The sequence below is a fragment of the Siphateles boraxobius genome, unplaced genomic scaffold, assembly GCF_051911475.1.
Source record: "Siphateles boraxobius isolate OS27281-9 unplaced genomic scaffold, OSU_SipBor_1 48, whole genome shotgun sequence".
NCBI lineage: Eukaryota > Metazoa > Chordata > Actinopteri > Cypriniformes > Leuciscidae > Siphateles > Siphateles boraxobius.
The window spans coordinates 4,473,002-4,492,896 of NW_027509119.1; the positions used below are offsets into that span (position 1 = coordinate 4,473,002).

The 19,895-nt window shown below is 37.7% G+C and overlaps 1 protein-coding gene across 10 annotated transcripts in view; it reads left to right on the forward strand.

Annotated features, from left to right (window-relative positions):
* The window catches only part of neo1a (neogenin 1a), a 207,095-nt gene that overhangs the window by 148,196 nt on the left and 39,004 nt on the right, over window positions 1–19,895 (forward strand). For 5 of the 10 annotated variants that reach the window (XM_077201654.1, XM_077201658.1, XM_077201655.1 and 2 more), the window contains exons 7-9: window positions 78–198; window positions 18,571–18,796; window positions 19,703–19,857. In XM_077201654.1, the coding sequence (XP_077057769.1) occupies window positions 78–198; window positions 18,571–18,796; window positions 19,703–19,857 (502 nt within the window). The remainder of the gene's footprint in view (window positions 1–77; window positions 199–18,570; window positions 18,797–19,702; window positions 19,858–19,895) is intronic. The other 5 variants (XM_077201660.1, XM_077201656.1, XM_077201659.1 and 2 more) reach the window with 1 other exon arrangement.

Genomic DNA, 19,895 nt, shown 5'->3' on the forward strand with positions numbered 1-19,895 from the left:
CAGAATGCACTATAACAGTGAGTGCATATGGAAATGTCTTCTAGTTGACAGCAATGTTCTTGTTTGCCTCTTTTTAGAAGGAGCAGAACTTGCAGGTGCTGGGATTGGTCAAGTCAGATGAAGGTTTCTATCAGTGTTTAGCTGAGAATGACGCTGGTAATGTGCAGTCGAGTGCTCAGCTCATCATACTGGATCAAGGTACGTCTAAAATTGATTTTTTTTTTTTAAATATTCAATTTGGAAAATCCAGCTAAAACCAGCTTAAGGTGGAATCACCTGGTTTGAGTTCTTATATTAGTTTTAGTACACTCTCATTACAAGAAGTGTTCATAACATCTCATTATAGTCTTGGTATATATTGGTAAGGGTGCTCCGATCAGGGTTTTTGGGGACGATAACCGATCACTGGACGCAGTATTGCCCGATACCGAAATAAATAATACTACATGATAAATAGAAGGCTTGAAATAGACCCACTTGGGTTATAGGCTGTTCTTAACAACAATGTATTTTAAATATAAAAATGTTAAGTTAAGAGATGAGAAAGTATCATGAATTTAAAACTCTTTATTTATCCACAAGCAACATGTGCATCATATAGAGGTGATTAGGAACAGTATATACATTATTATATTATATTAGGTATATTAATATATACATATATAACAAATATAGCATTCCTGTGAAATAAAAAACAGAACAGTCTTTATCAACAGAAAGTAATCAAATGTAAAACAACTGCATAGTCTTCACTTTACAAATTAAATATAGAAGAATCAATCTACTAAAGAGCAGTGAGTGATTTCTCTTTATCTTATGTTTTTTGATTAACATTAATGACACAGACTGAAACAGGAATATTAGGCTGCTGTCACTTTAAGAGCGAATGCACGTATCCAATATACTGATACATATACAACTAATTTCCCAGCTGTTTATGTTCACTTAAGACATAACCAATGGTGTTTAAGCGAATACTCACAAAGCCGGGCATTTTGACATATATTTCCGTGTGTATTTAACCGTTTAGGCGCCAAAGTTCACGTTGCTTGTCCTTGTTCCACTGTGTCTCGGAGCGCATGCGCAGAAAGCCGTTTGGGTATAACTTTTGCGGCTTAATGCAGTTTTAATAACTGTTTTTATTATTGATCACAGTAGTTTAGCAACAGTAGACTGCAGTTTACGCCAATCACTGATTTGGACGTTAAATTCGGGTTTTTAGGAAGGAATGACGGCACACTGCTGTGAAGGAAAGAAATGCACTTAAATTGCACAGATATAGTTTCTTGCTGTAATTGCAGGTTTATTGTCCTTTTCAGACACCTGGTAGAACTGCCAGATCGGTGAATATAGTGAAGAAATTTTAGCTGCGCATAGAATTGTAAAAATACAGCAGCCGCACACTCAAAACACTGTGCAAAATCAATTTTAATAGCAAGCTTTCGGTCTTCCGACCTTCTTCAGGCATACAAACAAAGTGAATGTGGCCATACAAAAAGGCCCTTGTCAATCACCTCTCCTGATTGCATGATGCCAGACACCTGTGTTTACATGGCTAAGGCTAAAGGGATAGGGAACATGGGAAATGTAGTTCAACATAGCCTATATCAAATATAGCCTTAGGCACAGGGTCTACTGAAAACAAAACATAAATTACATCAAGATTTCAAATCAAAAATAATATACCAAAAAAATCATTACACTACATAAACCTATTCCATGCAAATATCAGGCTATGGCCATCATAAAGCATGGAATAGTCTATAATAATGAGATTAAAGAAACACACTCATATCAAAATCCTCATTAAGGCCCAGTGGTTGTAGAGCTTCTAACATGTAGATCCAATACAGCTCTCTCTGACATAGTCGCCTGTCTACATCACCCCCTCTCTGAGAAGTAACCTGTTCTATTCCCTGAAACCTGAGGGAGGACAGAGGATGTGAGTGGTTATTAAAGTGGCGGGCAACAGGATAATTCATATCATTTCGTCTTATTGAATTTTTGTGTTCGCTGATTCTTTGCTTCAGAGGACGAATAGTTTTACCAATATAGATCATATCACATGTGCATTTAAGCATATATATAACATTTTTAGTGTTACATGTGATAACCCCTCTTACTGGAAAAGAGTTCCCTGTTCTAGGATGTGTGAAAGTGTTTGTTTTCCACGTATTGTGGCACTGAGCACAGTTGCCACAAGGGTAATTTCCATGTTTGAGGGGAGCCAAAAGTGTCTGTCTAGGACTTGGTAATATATTGGCTCTAACCAATTTATTTCGTAAGTTTGGCCCTCTTTTAAAAACGAAAAGGGGTGGATCTTTGAAATGTTGAATGAGAGCTGGGTCTGAGGTCAAAATGTGCCAGTATTTGAGGATGGTCCTCTTAAACATGTGAGCCCGAGGGGTAAAGGTTGTGATACAGGTTACTGAAAAATTATTTTCTTTCTGGATACTCTTAGTCAATAAAATCTCCCTTGGTTTCGACAGGGCAGCCTGATGGGCATTATCAACACACTGAGCAGAATAACCCCTTTCTAGAAACCTTTGTTTCATTTCCAAAGACTTTTCTATGTAATCTTCATCAGAATGGCATAAGCGCCTCAGTCTATAAAACTGACTCTTAGGTAGGCCATTTTTCAAGGCTTTAGGATGGGCACTACTTGCCAAAAGAAGCGTGTTACGATCAGTGGTAGCTAAACTATTTTTCATTTGTAGGGGATTTTTATTTACAGCTAAAAGGCACATCCATGGGCTCTACCTTCGCTCCAGACTTTGCCAATTTATATATGTGTATGTTTGAGTGTAATTTTGTCTTTAATCCGGACAGGAACCCCTTTTGTCAAAAAATTCTGAAGTGGTACAGATATCTTGATGATATATTTTGTCTTTTTCAGGGGAAAAGGGAAGAACTCATGGATTTTGTGTCTTTTTTGAATGATGTGTATGCTGATTTAAAATTCTCAATTAAATATGATCTACAACGTGTATCTTTCCTTGACATGTGGATAGAGTTAAAAGATGGAGGCCTCATTACCACACTTTACAGGAAACCCACTGATCGTAACACCCTTCTTTTGGCAAGTAGTGCCCTAGACAGACACTTTTGGCTCCCCTCAAACATGGAAATTACCCTTGTGGCAACTGTGCTCAGTGCCACAATACGTGGAAAACAAACACTTTCACACATCCTAGAACAGGGAACTCTTTTCCAGTAAGAGGGGTTATCACATGTAACACTAAAAATTTTATATATATGCTTAAATGCACATGTGATATGATCTATATTGGTAAAACTATTCGTCCTCTGAAGCAAAGAATCAGCGAACACAAAAATTCAATAAGACGAAATGATATGAATTATCCTGTTGCCCGCCACTTTAATAACCACTCACATCCTCTGTCCTCCCTCAGGTTTCAGGGAATAGAACAGGTTACTTCTCAGAGAGGGGGTGATGTAGACAGGCGACTATGTCAGAGAGAGCTGTATTGGATCTACATGTTAGAAGCTCTACAACCACTGGGCCTTAATGAGGATTTTGATATGAGTGTGTTTCTTTAATCTCATTATTATAGACTATTCCATGCTTTATGATGGCCATAGCCTGATATTTGCATGGAATAGGTTTATGTAGTGTAATGATTTTTTTGGTATATTATTTTTGATTTGAAATCTTGATGTAATTTATGTTTTGTTTTCAGTAGACCCTGTGCCTAAGGCTATATTTGATATAGGCTATGTTGAACAACATTTCCCATGTTCCCTATCCCTGTAGCCTTAGCCATGTAAACACAGGTGTCTGGCATCATGCAATCAGGAGAGGTGATTGACAAGGGCCTTTTTGTATGGCCACATTCACTTTGTTTGTATGCCTGAAGAAGGTCGGAAGACCGAAAGCTTGCTATTAAAATTGATTTTGCACAGTGTTTTGAGTGTGCGGCTGCTGTATTTTTACAATTCCTGACGATTTAATGTAGCAGCACCTCTCTACAAGACATTTTTGACGGATGAGCGGTGGTTCTTTTCTATTTTTTCTATTTTGGATAGCTGCGCATAGAAAAAATTGTCTCGCGAGTTTTGCGTCATCTGATCGGCTCTTCTGATCGATCTTTATAGAGACCACAGATTAAACTGTATAGCTAAATCTATTATCAGCTGATAACGATAGGCACTCGATCAATCGGAGCACCAAATAGTGGTCCATTTAGTTTTACAACAATATCACAACTATTTTAGTGTTTTGTTTAAAATAAAAAAAAGCTAAACATCTTTGGGAAACTGGAGGATTTGTCCATGTAGATGATCTTTCTTTAATATAAATCTAATTGAAAGTATAATGGTTGAATGTAGTGTTGGTGTAAGTCAGGTGCATGATGCCATCTGCTGCAGCTTCCTCTCTGGCAGTGCCACCTGTTCAGTGTGTGTGTGTGTGTATGTGTGTGCTCACGGCCATGTGTGTGTGCCAGAACTGGAGTTTAATGTAAAATGTGAGGTTGCAATCATGTTCTGGATGGTTGCTGGGACATTATTTACCCGGTCAGAAGAGCCAACCGCCGAAGTCTCTATGATTTTCTGGTCCCTAAGTCTGCCAGGCAAAACCGTATAGCATGATTTTTGAGATATTATTCCTGTACATTCATAACTGTGAAGGACAACACATTGTAGTTAATAATACAGGGCTTTGTTCAACTCCCTGTCCTTTCGAATGAGCAATAGAAATAGTGGTGATAGCCTTACCAAGCAACTCTAAAAATTTGAATCCAACCATCTACGAGAGTAGCACAGATTTGTCGTCAGATTGTCACTCTGTTTCTGTGAAAATAGTATCTTTCTGAGATGAAGCCAGTGTGTCTATGTATTCTCTATAGGCCTTTGATGTAGTCTTTGCTCCTCTTGTATGAAAATGGCCTATAAACACTTTATATTGGCAGGCTTCTCAGCGTGTTCTAGTTAAAGCTGCTAGACGGGTCTGATTGGAGGCTTTTAGAAGCCTCACTTCTCGCTACCATCTGGACTAGCACATGGTGAATAGGAAAACACGGTTGCTTATCTTCACTTATTGTTAGAGCTGATTGCTGAGTTTATTAAGTTACAGACAAGGAGTTTGTGGCACAGTCTGTGAAACTTGCTCATTATTTTTTGTAAGGGAATAAATGCTCCCATACTCATTAGGGTAATGCTGCATTGTTTTTTCCCCTTAGCTCTATATTTGACATGCTGTGATTATGTTAAGCACAACTGAAGTTGCAGAGATTTTTATGTAGATTTGCTCAGATTTTCTCAGAAAGCACAGAAAAGATATTTTAATCTGTGAAAAAAAAAAAAAAAGGAATTTATGATTGACAACTGAAAGAGACCTCATAACATCCTAGCAACCACCGATTACACTTTAGCAACTGCTCTAAAGACTATTCGGAACATTGTAGTTGCATAGCAACACAATGGCAACTATTCATAACACCACTGTCACTGTAACTGTAACAATGTGCTAAAGACTACTGTGCTAAGAATGCCTTAGCAACTGCATAGCAACACCCTACTGACTACCCATAACACCCTAGCAACCTCTTAACAAGGTATTTAAGACTATTCAGTGTGTCTTAGTAACTACATTTCAACACACTGGCATGGAAATCAATCATTAAACCTTTGCAACAAATCACTGTGCTCTAAACTACTCGGAACACCCTAGCAACAGCATAGCAACACCCATAACATCTTAGCAACAATGCACTAAAGACTATTAAGGACGCTTTAGCAACAACATAGCAACACCCTGGCGTGGCAACCACCCATAAAAACCTTGTAACAACAGAACAATGTGCTAAATACTACTCTGAACACCCTAGCAACTGCGTAGCAACACCCTGGTGACCACCCATAACACCTTAGCAATAATACACTAAGAACACCTTAGAAACCACGTTGCAACACCCTGGCATGGCAACCACCCATAAAACCCTTGCAACAACAAAACAATGTGCTAAAGACTACTCCGAAAACCCTAGCAACTGCATAGCAACATCATGGTGACCACCCATACCACCTTAACAACAATACATTAAAGATTAATAAGAATGCCTTAGCAACCACATTGCAACACCCAGGCATGCCAACCACCCATAGAACCCTTGAAACAACAGAACAATGTGCTAAAGACTAATTGGAACACCCTAGCAACTGCATAAAAACACCCTGGCAACCACCCATTACACCTTAGCAACAATGTACTAAAGACTATTAAGGAAGCCTTAGCAACCAACCACATTGCAACACCCTGGCATGGCAACCACCCATAAAAGTGGCGGTCTAAAAAATGCGGTGCTCAAGTTAAAATAAGTTAAAAAAGTTTATAGACATTTTTATAGATAAGTCTCCCAAATAATTCTGAAAACTGTCGTCATTTAGGCGAGAACGGTGCACAACCTAACACATTTTGGTTTTGGCTTAATTATTAAAAAAATAATTAATTTAGATTCATCTTTTTTTTACACAAGCAACATACACATCTCTGCTACAAATTTAACCCCGTGTTAGGTTGTGCCATCACCCAAGTTGTTCCAAACCTCTATGAATTTCTTTCTTCTTCTGAACACTAAGGAAGATATTTTGAGGAATGTTTGTAATCAAACAGTTAATGCCCAACATTGACTTCCACGGTATTTCCAAGCATTCCTTCATCATGGAAACTACATTGTAATCGACAAACTCATCGATTTGAGTATTTGTGCAGCACAATGAATAGACACTTGGGTCGCCACAAGCATTAAAAGATGTGTATCGCTGGTATGAGATCAGGACGTGACCTGACAGTTCGATGCCGTCTCACTGTTTCAGCTTGTTTACTTTCCCTAGATTCATTTAAATTCCATATTTGCATGTGAATGCTTGTTTTTCCTGGCAGTGACATTATAATTAAGGATTCATGGCAACTGAAAAAAATCCTCAATTTTTCATTGCGTTTTTTCTTTCTCTTCCAAAAAACCTTGTGTGGCACAAACACCCTGCAAAAGACAATTTCCCCGCATCTGTTTCGAGACAGAGCTGCATTTTTCTGAGTGCTGGTAATCTGCAGGTTGTGTGTGTGTGTAGAAATGTGTAGAAGTGATGGAGTGAAGAAAAGGCGGACGAGAGTTTGGACACAGGGTAGATGTCCCTCATGGGGGGGTTGATGGATGCTTGACTATAGTTGTTACTGGACTTTGCGAGTGTGCTCCAGTTCCAGGTGTGTGTGTGTAGAAAAATGATAGATGAAGATACAATAAGAGTCTGTGCACTGAGAAGGTGATGGATCTGAGAGCATACAATGCTGATTTGGGCTATATTTGTGTTTATATCTCAGCTGAGGAGCCTGTGGAACCATAAAACATAAATAGTATGTCTCCGCTGAGGCCTCTCACTGTGTTCATGTGACACTTTAACTAGGCCTGTGTGCCAGACAGCAGAGCAAACACGCTCGGCTTATTTATGGCCTCAGAAAGAGCCCTCAAGCTGCTTTCCAACATCTCTGCTTTGTTTATAAGATTCGTCACTCAATGGTGCGAATATTGATGTGATTTAGTTGACATTGCGAAGCCTGTAGCTGTTACTTAACTCAAAGGAATTATTCTGTTTGAGAATGAAGAAATGTAATTTCACCCAAATAAAAAATAAACCAGTTTTGTGATCGTGTTTGAAATGCAATACTAGATTACTGAATCAAGTTTCTACAACTTCAGACACGGTTGATTTTTTTATTAAAATAACTTATAAATCACACTGATTTGATCTCTTTTTTTTACTACTTTTAAAATGTTTTTAATACTTATCCCAGACACAAACTTTCAATCATGAATCTGAAAATCCATTATTCAAATTACTACAGGTTAAACTATGACTATATGAAAGAAAGAGCGACTTAAACCATTGCAATAATTGTGAGTGTGAATAAAACCATTGCCTGTGAGTGGAAAAAATGCACTTTCAACTTTGGCCCAGCGTCAGGAAGTGTCGTGTAATATCAGCTCTCGCGATGTAACGATTTGCTTTACGGCACTGCACACATTACACACATACACGCCCCCATCCAGGATCCGGCTAGCTATAAGAACAAGGTAGGGATGGAATTTGCTAAGCCGGCATTTAAGAAGCAGAAAGCTAGGAAAGCATTGTCGGAGAAACAGAGAAAGAGGAAACGGCAGACTGACCGAGCGAGGAGTCAGACACGAGTAAACATCGGACCTGCGCTTTCAGATTGGCGAAAAAAACCAGAAGAAAGCACGGTCGGAAGAGTCTAGAAAAAGGAAAAGTGAATCTGACCGCGTGAGGAACTGGACAAGACTCCCACTCGCTCAGGCTTTCACTGTTAAAGTTGATTCCTGCGATTATCATGAAAACAGTTGTTAATATCTCACATAATTATCAGGACATAAATAAGCCTACACGTTGTAAATAGTGTAAATGAGCGCAATTTGCAAACTATTACGATAAATTGCAATAATCATGTCTAACAACATCATAACGGACTTTGTTACGAAATAATGCGACGTACATGATGCAACTTTATTGATGTCATCTGGCATTTTGTAATGTTTACATTACACTCAAAAAACACAAATGAAATTATACAGTAGGCCTATATTAGCTATGCAATCATGTAAAAACGTTATAAGCCATCAAACACGGTAGGCTACTTTATTATTATGTGAGTGCAGAGACGCTCTTCGTGAGTGGTATTTACGATAGTAACGTTAAATACAAGTACTCTACAGCGACTCTAGGGGGCGCTGTTTGACAAAAATGGAATTCCTGCATAGTGTGCCTTTAAAGGCAGGAACACACCAAGCCGACGGTCGGCCGTTGGGCAGTTTTTATGCGTCGGCCGACTAAGTTTCCTCAGTGTGTTCCGCACCGTCGGCTGAAATTGGACCTCGTCGGCTTTGTTTCGTCCGATTCGACATGTTGAATCGGCGTCGGGCCGTCGGGGAAAGAGAGAACTCTGATTGGCTGTTCAGCTTAGTGAAAGAGTCAGTGCACGAGAATAAAAGCAAAACAGCGAACAAAGAAGTCAAAACGGTACAGATAGAAGGCTGTTCTTATGTTACGTCATGATCTTACCTGAGTGTTCCTTGGCGAATATTTTAATATTAACATGAGCGGAGTGGAATAAAGAAAGTGTTTAGCAGGATTGATATTCAAAACGGTGAGCACACACTGCTTTGTTTACGGTATGTGTATCTGCAGCCGGCAGCGTCGGTTTCCTTTTTTGAATGACGAATATAGACTAATATATCTGCATAAATAGACAGTTGTCTCATTTACACGCAGGCGCAGAACGCGCCTTCTAGCTGACAGTCGGCTGTAGTTCTATCGGTGTGTTCAAGTGCAGCTTTTTACCCCGACGCGAGGCGACAACACAGTCGGCTTTCATCGGCGCTAGTCCGTCGGCGTTGGCTTGGTGTGTTCCTGTTGACTGAAAAACAAATTAAGGTAAATATCACTTGTGAGTTTTGCATTTTAGGGAAGGGGTTCTCTGTGTTATCAACAACTGATATATACAAGGTCTGCTGAAGTACATTGTGAAATGCAAATTTGTACTGCACATACCTGTCAAGTATCCCGTTTTGGCCGGGAAAGTCCCGTATTTAACCCTTCTTTCGCGCCTTCCTCCCGTCTTAGTATTTTCCCGTAAATCTCCCGTATTGTAACCTGCGCTATTAAAAAATAATAATGGCCCGGGCGGATAAAAAAAAAAAAAAAAAACATTCCCAATCCGAGCTCTGTCACTAGCCACGCGATAACTGCCACCTGCAGTAGCCTACTACAGGTACTGTATATACTACTGTATATGTGACATGTAAAGAAAAACTGTAAAAGAAAAGCAATATGAATTGAAAAGAATGTGTGGAATGAAAATAAAATGTAAATGTAGAGACAAGCAATGTTAAATGAACAGAAAATATGCAAATAAGCCTTTAAAACAAATGCTCTTCATATATACCCTTTTGTGTTTTCATTTAAGCTATAACACTTGTCTTAAAATGTAAGGGATGATGTTACGGGAGCTTGGTTGGGGTGGTGGGACTGCTCGCGGTGGGCGCCAGAAAATTTCCCTTATTTTCAAATCCAAAACTTGACAGGTATGGTACTGCACGAATTCTTATCCTGAACTCCCAGGGGTTCAGTTTGATTTAATAATCTCATGTTTGCTCGCCATTTGAAACAAAGTGCTATCACTGGGACTTTTTTGTGTCTAGTCTACAAACACCCTGAGCCCAAGCTTCTCAAAGGAGCACAGTGATGTTTTTGGTATTGGGACTGAGCATGACAAATGGGACTGAAGTGCATGTCAGAAAAGAAGTGATTTGGCTGTCGGACTGGAGCGCGAGGGATTGGCGCTGTTTGATGGAGGTTTAGCAGGTGCAGGAGGGAATGGGGCCGATGCTTTACTGACCCCGAGGGCTGGTGTAACTGGGTATAGACACACAGTAATGACGTGCCAGATGGGCACATAGGATGTCCCCTGCCAGCTTCACGCTGAGACCCGTAATCCTGTGCTTTGGTGCTGGGCGGGACGTCCCGTCGAGGTGCCCGTTCCTCCCCCTAGATCTGCGCTTTCATCTCTTTAGACTGTGGAAGCAAGACGTCTCAGGAGACGAAACGCATCACGTGAGAGACCTGTTTAATCTCAACAGGGGTGTTGATGGCCTTTAATCCATCATCGTCTCATATTCATGATGTTTACTTTGAAGAGATAGACTGCTGTCGCCTCTGCAGCGGTTCAGGCTTCAGATCCGATGCACAATCGCTGCGGGCCAGCTGTATCTCCAATGAAAAATTGGATTATTGTGAGACTATTGTGTACTTGGCTTCTTTAATATCATAGTAACTCTGCTTATTTTTGTGTCCTTCCCTTGGTTTGTCTTTATTTGCTACAACAAAATGCATTGAATTACCAAGAAAAGGCTGTAGATATTTTAAGGGCCCGTATCAGGAAATATCTAATGAATGTTTTTTTTTATTATTAAAATACATATATATGATCTTTTTAATGGGGCGTTTACGCAAAACTTGTTATGCGCTTCGGTCGTTCATTTACATGACCACGGCATTTTGGGAGGCTGAAAACTGAAAGGCTGAAAATCTTTTGAAAACGAGTTTCAAAGTACAAGTTTTTGAAAACGATACCGTTATTGTCTCTGTGTAAACTAAAAAACACATGTATTTGAATGGAAGCTTATTTCTGCCATGGAATAAAAAAGGTAATTGAGACTTTATCTCAGAATTCAGACTTTTTTTAATCATAATTGCGATTTACATCTCTCGATTCGGAATTTATAACTAAAATAATTTTTAGTTTATATCTCACAATTCTGAAAAAAGTCAGAATTGTGAGATGAAAAGTTGTAATTGTCTTTTTAATTTAATAATATATCTTTTAATATCACACAATTCAGAATTGAGCTGTAAAATTGGAATGATGAGAAAAAAAACTCAGAATTCCGAGATACATATTTTGGCTTTATATAGTTTATATCAATTCTGAGATAATTGCGAGTTATGAACTTGGAATTGTGAGTTATAAAGTCTGATTTGCGAGATATAAACTCGCAATAAAATTTTTTTTTTTTCAGAATTATGAATTATGAACTGGGAATTGGATGAAAAAAAGTCATAATTACAGTATATACGTTCTGACTTTTTTCTCAATTGTAAGTTTATATCTGCAATTCTGAATTTTTTTCACAGAATAATGTGATTTGTAAGATAAAACTTGCAATTGCGAGAAATAAAGTCAGAATTACAAGATATACATTTTGAATTTTTTTCACAATTCTGAGATAATTGCGAGTTATGAACTTGGAATTAAGAGAAATAAAGTCAGAATTGGGAGTTACAAACTTTGATTTGTGAGTTATAAAGTCAGAATTGGGAGTTACAAACTTGGAATTGTGAGTTATAAAGTAAGAATTGGGAGTTACAAACTTTGATTTGTGAGTTATAAAGTCAGAATTGGGAGTTACAAACTTGGAATTGTGAGTTATAAAGTAAGAATTGGGAGTTACAAACTTTGATTTGTGAGTTATAAAGTCAGAATTGGGAGTTACAAACTTTGATTTGTGAGTTATAAAGTCAGAATTGGGAGTTACAAACTTGGAATTGTGAGTTATAAAGTCAGAATTGGGAGTTACAAACTTGGAATTGTGAGTTATAAAGTAAGAATTGGGAGTTACAAACTTTGATTTGTGAGTTATAAAGTCAGAATTGGGAGTTACAAACTTGGAATTGTGAGTTATAAAGTCAGAATTGGGAGTTACAAACTTTGATTTGTGAGTTATAAAGTCAGAATTGGGAGTTACAAACTTGGAATTGTGAGTTATAAAGTCAGAATTGGGAGTTACAAACTTGGAATTGTGAGTTATAAAGTAAGAATTGGGAGTTACAAACTTTGATTTGTGAGTTATAAAGTCAGAATTGGGAGTTACAAACTTTGATTTGTGAGTTATAAAGTCAGAATTGGGAGTTACAAACTTGGAATTGTGAGTTATAAAGTCAGAATTGGGAGTTACAAACTTGGAATTGTGAGTTATAAAGTCAGAATTGGGAGTTACAAACTTGGAATTGTGAGTTATAAAGTCAGAATTGGGAGTTACAAACTTGGAATTGTGAGTTATAAAGTCAGAATTGGGAGTTACAAACTTTGATTTGTGAGTTATAAAGTCAGAATTGGGAGTTACAAACTTTGATTTGTGAGTTATAAAGTCAGAATTGGGAGTTACAAACTTGGAATTGTGAGTCTGAATTGTGAGTTATAAACAGGGAATTGGAAGAAATAAAGTCAGAATTACATTATATAAATTTTGACTTTTTTTTCACAATTGCGAATTTATATCTTCAGCTTTTTCACAGAATTGTGGGATATGAACTGTAAGATAAAAACTCGCAGTTGTGAGGAAAAAGTCAGAGTTGTGAGATAAATTATCAATGACCTTTCTTCAATAAGAGAAGACATATAGCGATATAAGAGAGTAAAACCCTCGAGATCTGTGTGATTTAGCTGTCCATTTCTCCTCCTCAATCACTCCTATTATGATTTTATCCAGTGTCCATAGATCAAGAGCTGCTCCACATTTCAGCATTAGTCAAACCTGTCTGATTTCAGGACATGAGTACAGGTGAAGAACATGAACCCTGGCATGAAAGAAGGATATAACCCACTTTTTATGTCTTCACACAATATGAAAACCCCTTCCAGACTCACGATAATAGCATGTTCCCTCAGATCAATAGTAGAGACGTGTTAGATTTAATGCCAATGGATGAAGTCTTTTTGTGTCACATCTCCTGTACCGTGGTCATTTCAGTCTATACCCGTCTGTAAGATGAAAGAAGGAGCTCAATAAGTGCTTATTAGCAGTGCACTCTCTCCGACAGCCACATCATAAACACATGGAGGTGAATGAGGCCGTTTTTCCTATATTTATGTTTTTCCCATGTCCTTATTTACAGTAGTACAATTACCCATTTAGGATGTTAATATGATTCTTGGTGACCTACATAGTATATAGTCTATACCCGTTTATATAGTCTATTTGTCTATATATCTATTATATAGTCTATATGAGGCCGTTTTTCCTACATTTATGTTTTTCCCATGTCCTTATTTACAGTAGTACAATTACCCATTTAGGATGTTAATATGATTCTTGGTGACCTACATAGTATATAGTCTATACCCGTTTATATAGTCTATTTGTCTATATATCTATTATATAGTCTATATGAGGCTGTTTTTCCTACATTTATGTTTTCCCCATGTCCTTATGTAGTACAATTACCCATTTAGGATGTTAATATGATTCTTGGTGACCTACATAGTATATAGTCTATACCCGTTTATATAGTCTATATGTCTATATTTAGGATGTTAATATGATTCTTGGTGACCTACATATAGTCTATACCCGTTTATATAGTCTGTATGTCTATATATCTAATATATAGTCTATATGAGGCCGTTTTTCCTTTATTTATGTTTTCCCCATGTCCTTATGTAGTACAATTACCCATTTAGGATATTAATATGATTCTTGGTGACCTACATAGTATATAGTCATCATTGCTCTGAGCAACCGTTTCTGTTTAAAAGGAGAAACTAATTTGCATACACTCGAAATACAATTTGCTGAGTATTAAACGCATAATTACATCGATTTAAAGCAAAAGTGGAGTTAAGAATAATTCCTTTTTACATCAAAGGCCTTTAGACCTTTTTGCTTAGCTTCAGTGTGTATCATTAATAAGCGAAGTCACCATCTGTTCCAGTGGCACCAGCTATTGCTCTCTGCTATGAACAGAATCAGTATTAATCTTCTGCTGTTAACCACCGTACGTCACATGACTGCATTCATCATCAGACCGACTGAAGCTGATGATCCTGATAACTTCATAGTTGACAAATTTATGTTGTCCAAACACTCCATTTTGGACATTTTAATCTGTAGTGTCCCCTCACTTCTTCTTGCGTATCGGCACTCCTCACACGCTGAGCGCTCACACCGAAACCAAAGAGTATAGAAGTACCAAGAGGCGTACAATCTCTATAGCCTAAACTAAAACTGCGTGTTGAATAATGTACAACAAAATAACGCTTATGGATCGGTTTATAATTAAACAATTTCATCATAGAGCATGAAGCTGTGAAATAGGCGATTTATTTACCCCAATAACTTTTGGGGATAACTCCCGTTTTCATACAGCACAATTTTACAACACCAGTAACAACAGCCCATAGTCCTCCTGAAATGATTGACAAATTCATTGAAAAAGCCAAAACACAATGAACAGTGAGTAGGTGAAAGGGACAACACATTAGTCAAGAGAGAATATTTAATAGTAATAGAAGATCATCACAAAATGAACAGTATTAAAATTGGTGATTGTAAGTAGATCACCACATCATTTCTGCCTGCATTACACACAACAAATCAAACATTGTGCAAGTAAAATGCACACATTTACTACAAATAGAATGACAATGGTAAGTATATTAGCTGTTCTATATGTTTTAGTCTTTTTTGACTGATAAAAACTTTGTACAACACATGTTACATTTGATACAGAAAGAGAGTTAATGTACAGATTTACAGATGACTTTGCTTTAAAAATGTTCTGTATAGCTTCTTTTCGGACTGTGAGAGTTGTCGATTTTGTGTCCGTAATATATGATGGATTCTGACTCTATTGAATAGTTTCACCATGTATACAAGAGTGTTTTTGCACTTTTCCTTGTCACACACAACTTCCCTGCACTCACTGTTGTACACGTCCATGCCTCTATTTACGTATGGAGACATAACGTTTCGTACGCTGCTCACTTTAACGTTAATAAAAACCTTTTCTACTTTACCTCTATGGATCTTTATGAAATGCTAGTTGATTGGTTGTACACTGCTAGTTGTCGCAGTTGATGGCAGAACACTCGTTTCTTTGTTTCCAATTATTTCCAGACATAATGCTGTGCAGTTGTGCAAACGGTAAACCCGTTGGTTAAGTCCAAAATGGCGACAGCAGCGCCATCTAGCGATTGTTGTCAAAACTGCAACTGAGTTTCGTCTCTTGGTACTTCTATACTCTTTGCCGAAACATCAAATCAGGCTATTATACAATCAGGCTAATTATATTCATAGCGTGTTTTGAGATTTTAAAAAGCCGTACGAACTGAACAGACCAATTTTGCGCAAAAGGACTAAATCGCTATTGTTTAATTTAGGGATGCACTGATATGAAAACTTTGGCCGATAAGATAACTCGTTATATTTGAAAGCCGATAACCGATAAATTGGCCGATAAATCCAAATTTGAGAACCTGATTACATAAACACAAGTCTCACAATTAAAAGCCATGTCCCAAGCACACAATTATAATGATGTTCTCATAATTTAATGTAGTCTATATGACATACTTGCACTTAACTGTATTTTTCTTTTTGAAGTGATTCCAATCATATTTCAATCAATTCAAAAACAACATGTTGAACAGTGCACATCTGAAGCGTATCAGCTGAAGAAAAAATCCATTATTTATGAGCTTTAATATATCGGCCTAATTTTCTTTTTGGGCCGATAAAGATGACATTATAAATGAACATATATCGGCTGATACCGATATGGTGGCCGATATATCGTGCATTTCTAGTTTAATTGTGCGTGAGTGGCGCGAATCATCGTAGGCAAAAGTGTGATGAGATTGGCATGAGCCGCTCTTATTTTGGAAACTCATTTTAATTCTATTGAGAATGTTCCACTTTAAAACTCTATGGAGAAAATCAAACATGATCAAAAAATCCACATCAACTAAAAAGACTGAAGAAAAGAGGGTAAAACATCATCCTGCACCAATATAAATTAGAAAGGTTTTTAAACTTCTCATCATGACCACCTTTCCCAGAATTTATCACGTTCTATTACATTTATCGTGGTCTTTATCATGGTCAATTTTAACTAACTAGTTGTAGAATTTATAATATGGCAAGGGCAGTGGCGGCTGCTGGTCTCTCAAAGAGGGGATGCTCATTTTCGGCCTACATAATTAAAATTGTCAATTTATTTATAGCCTAGCCTACTGTATGAATGAATGAATGAATGAATGAATGAACGAACAAACAATCTAAAAATATATATATATTGAACTCGATGGGGGAAATGTGGGAATTAGGTTAAACTGAAAAAAGGAATGTAGTATATAATTGTGTGAAATGTGTGTTGAAAATGTATGGCTAGCAATTTCGCCAAGCTAATACCAAGAAATAGGTTGCAGCAGTTTGTCTTTCGATTACACTTGCAAAATCCGTGATGGGACTGAGCTCGAATAGCTTCAGCATCAGCGACTTTTTATAGTACAAAATCGCTGTCAATCAAAAGGAGATGCAGTCTTTGGACAGACCGTCCAATCATCACGCAGAAGCCCAGCGTCCAGCCCCGCCCACTCCTCCATCACCCCAGAGAAGCTGAGCGTCCGTGGCATAATCACAGATTTATCCAATGACCGTCTAGTTTCGAAACACTGAAAAAAAACTGTTCAAAGCCCCATTGAAGTCAATGTACGCTGGGCTTCAACAGAGAAATGCTCTGTGACGCTCCGGGAATGAATGAGAAGGAAATCGAGTCAGCCGATCTGCTATGTGTAGCCGATTCTGAACAAACTCGTCTTCAAGATGAATGTGTTCTAACGCATTTTTAGTCAATAAAATGTTAACACAATAGTAGACTACATGTTTGACCATTAATTTTTGACATTATAGTGGAAGCCGAATTTCCCTTGCAGTCTTAAAGAAACCCCCACTGGTTAAGGGAATAGACTGCTGTAGATATACAGTTTAAATGTGAAGTTTGCCAGAGGAAGAAGAAAAGCTGGAGAGATTGTCACGCACCACACAAAGCTGAACCAGAGATAAATGCTGAGTGATATCATTTTTTTCTCCCCGAGGCTAGACAGATGAACATTGATGGCTTGTCTTTGTGGAAAACTGTAATTGCTACAACTAATGTTTAATTTGTTCTCCGTCTAATGGATTTTGTCATTTAGGGGAAGCTATAAGCTAATGAGTGCTGCTATTAGTGTATATTATCAGTCTCTTCTCCTACTGTCTGTTCAGAATAAAACATGAAGAGCACGTCTCGACACAATACATCTCTCTGAACCTTTATAAGCTGCTTTTAAACTCTCAGAGGTTGTTCTTTCACAGCTCCAGAGAATTCGCATGTAATTGTGTAAGCGTAGTATAGAAGTGTAAGGTTGCAATGTAGTGCTTTAAGGGAGTGTAATGTATAATTAATGTCTGAAATATTTGCGATTGTAATTGTTTTGTGTGGGTCAAGGGTATGTCGATGTTGATTGTCGTAACATTGATAGTCATGCGAGAAACATTTCAGACATGTCTGAAAATAACGTATTATCTAATCGATCGAATCTAATGAAATAAAGACATCAGTTACATCAAGTCGCCTAAAATTCCCTTAGAAAACCTAAAATAGTGAGATTTTTGACGTCAGTATAAGCTGTGAATGCTCTGCAGTCCCAAAAAGCCTGTTTTCCCCCCAACTTTACTTAAAGGAATAGTCCACACAAAAATATATGCATTTATTAATTTACTCACAACCAAACCCATTCACATAAAGTCTTTTTCCCCCCCGACAATCAAATATACTGCAAGAAAATTCGCCATGCCAGGTCAGGTGTTTGACATATTTTTAGCAAACAACTAATTTTGAGATGAACTATTATAAAAGTGAAAAATATTCTTGTTTTTTCCACTTCAGCTGTTTTTCTCCAACTACATGCCTGACATACTTCCATTATGATTGCATTTTTCATGTTTCTTTGTGATTTATTTCACTGTTTTGTTGATTTCCTGTCATGGAAAAGCCATTGTGTTATGTTTTTCTTTGTTTTTTTGTTTTTCTTTTTATGTGTTCTCCTGTGTTTTGCTCTCCATCCATCCATCCATCCATCCCTCCCTGTATTTCTGTGTGACTTCACAATCCGCCCCCCTCCACCCTTTATTCCTGCTTTCACTCACACACTGAAAGATGTAGCCCTGCCCTCCCCCCCTCCCACCTCACTGACCCGTGCCACTACTGACCATCTAATGCCAGGGTCCCGAGTCGGCGCTGGTCCCAAACCCTCCGGCCCGCGGGACGTCGTGGCCTCGCTGGTGTCCACTCGCTTCATCAAACTGACCTGGCGTGTTCCCGCTGAACCACACGGAGAAGACGTCACCTACTCTGTCTACTACAGCCTGGAAGGCACTAACAGGCACGCCATTTATCTGTTATATACACACTACTACTGTATCAAAGTTTGGGCTCAGTAAGATGGTCATACATTTTGTACTTTTATTCGAGGATCCTTGAAATTAATCAAAAGTTACAGTAAACTATTGTAATGTTGCAAAAATATTTATTTCAAATAAATGCTGTTCTTCTCAACATTCTATTGATCAAGGAATCCTGAAAAATGTATTAGTTTCCACAAAAATATGAAGCAGCAGCACACTGATAATAATCAGACATGTTTTTTGAGCAGCAAATCATCATGTTAGAATGATTTCTGAAGGATCATGTGACACATCTATCTATCTATTAGTATTTTTTCTTGTGAAGTATCATAATTAATGATTTTTTTGAATGAATCAGTGTATTAGTATACTGTATATTTTGTACTGCAAAAAAGACTGCATTATGGTAATTAGATTCTAATGAGAATTACAAAAAAGTAAAACATTCATATGCATTATGGTTAGGATAATTTTTGTGCTTAATTGTCATAAAAGAATATCATACACGCAAAAAATGGGCGAATTTATGCAAATAAATATAATATATATTTTAAATAATAATAATAAATAAATAATATAATGAAATATCATATTAAAAATGTAATAAATAGTTTATTTGCATTTTGACTATGAAGTGAAATGTGACCCATGCATGTTTTCGAGTCCTTCGCCCTCCGAGAAGCCTTTAATAATGGATGCTATCGATTATTGTATTCTGTTCATTTGTTGCTATTATTTTAAGTCACATGTTGTTCTTATTCATATTTATAACGATGTTCTGTATGAGCTGCATTTGACTACAGAAAAATATGAGAAGCTTTAAACCACCAAATCAGCAGTCATCTCCTGTTTCAGTCTCATATGACGCTTGTGATCCTGTACAGGGAGAGGATAGTGAACACCAGTCGTCCAGGAGAGATGCAGGTCACCATCCAGAACCTCATTCCAGACTCCACGTATGTGTTTCGTGTGGTGGCGCACAACAGAAACGGCCCTGGAGAGAGTTCAGCGCCTCTGAGAGTAGCCACTCAGCCTGAAGGTAAGAACAAGTTTTAGAAGGCTTTTCAATCAACAAAT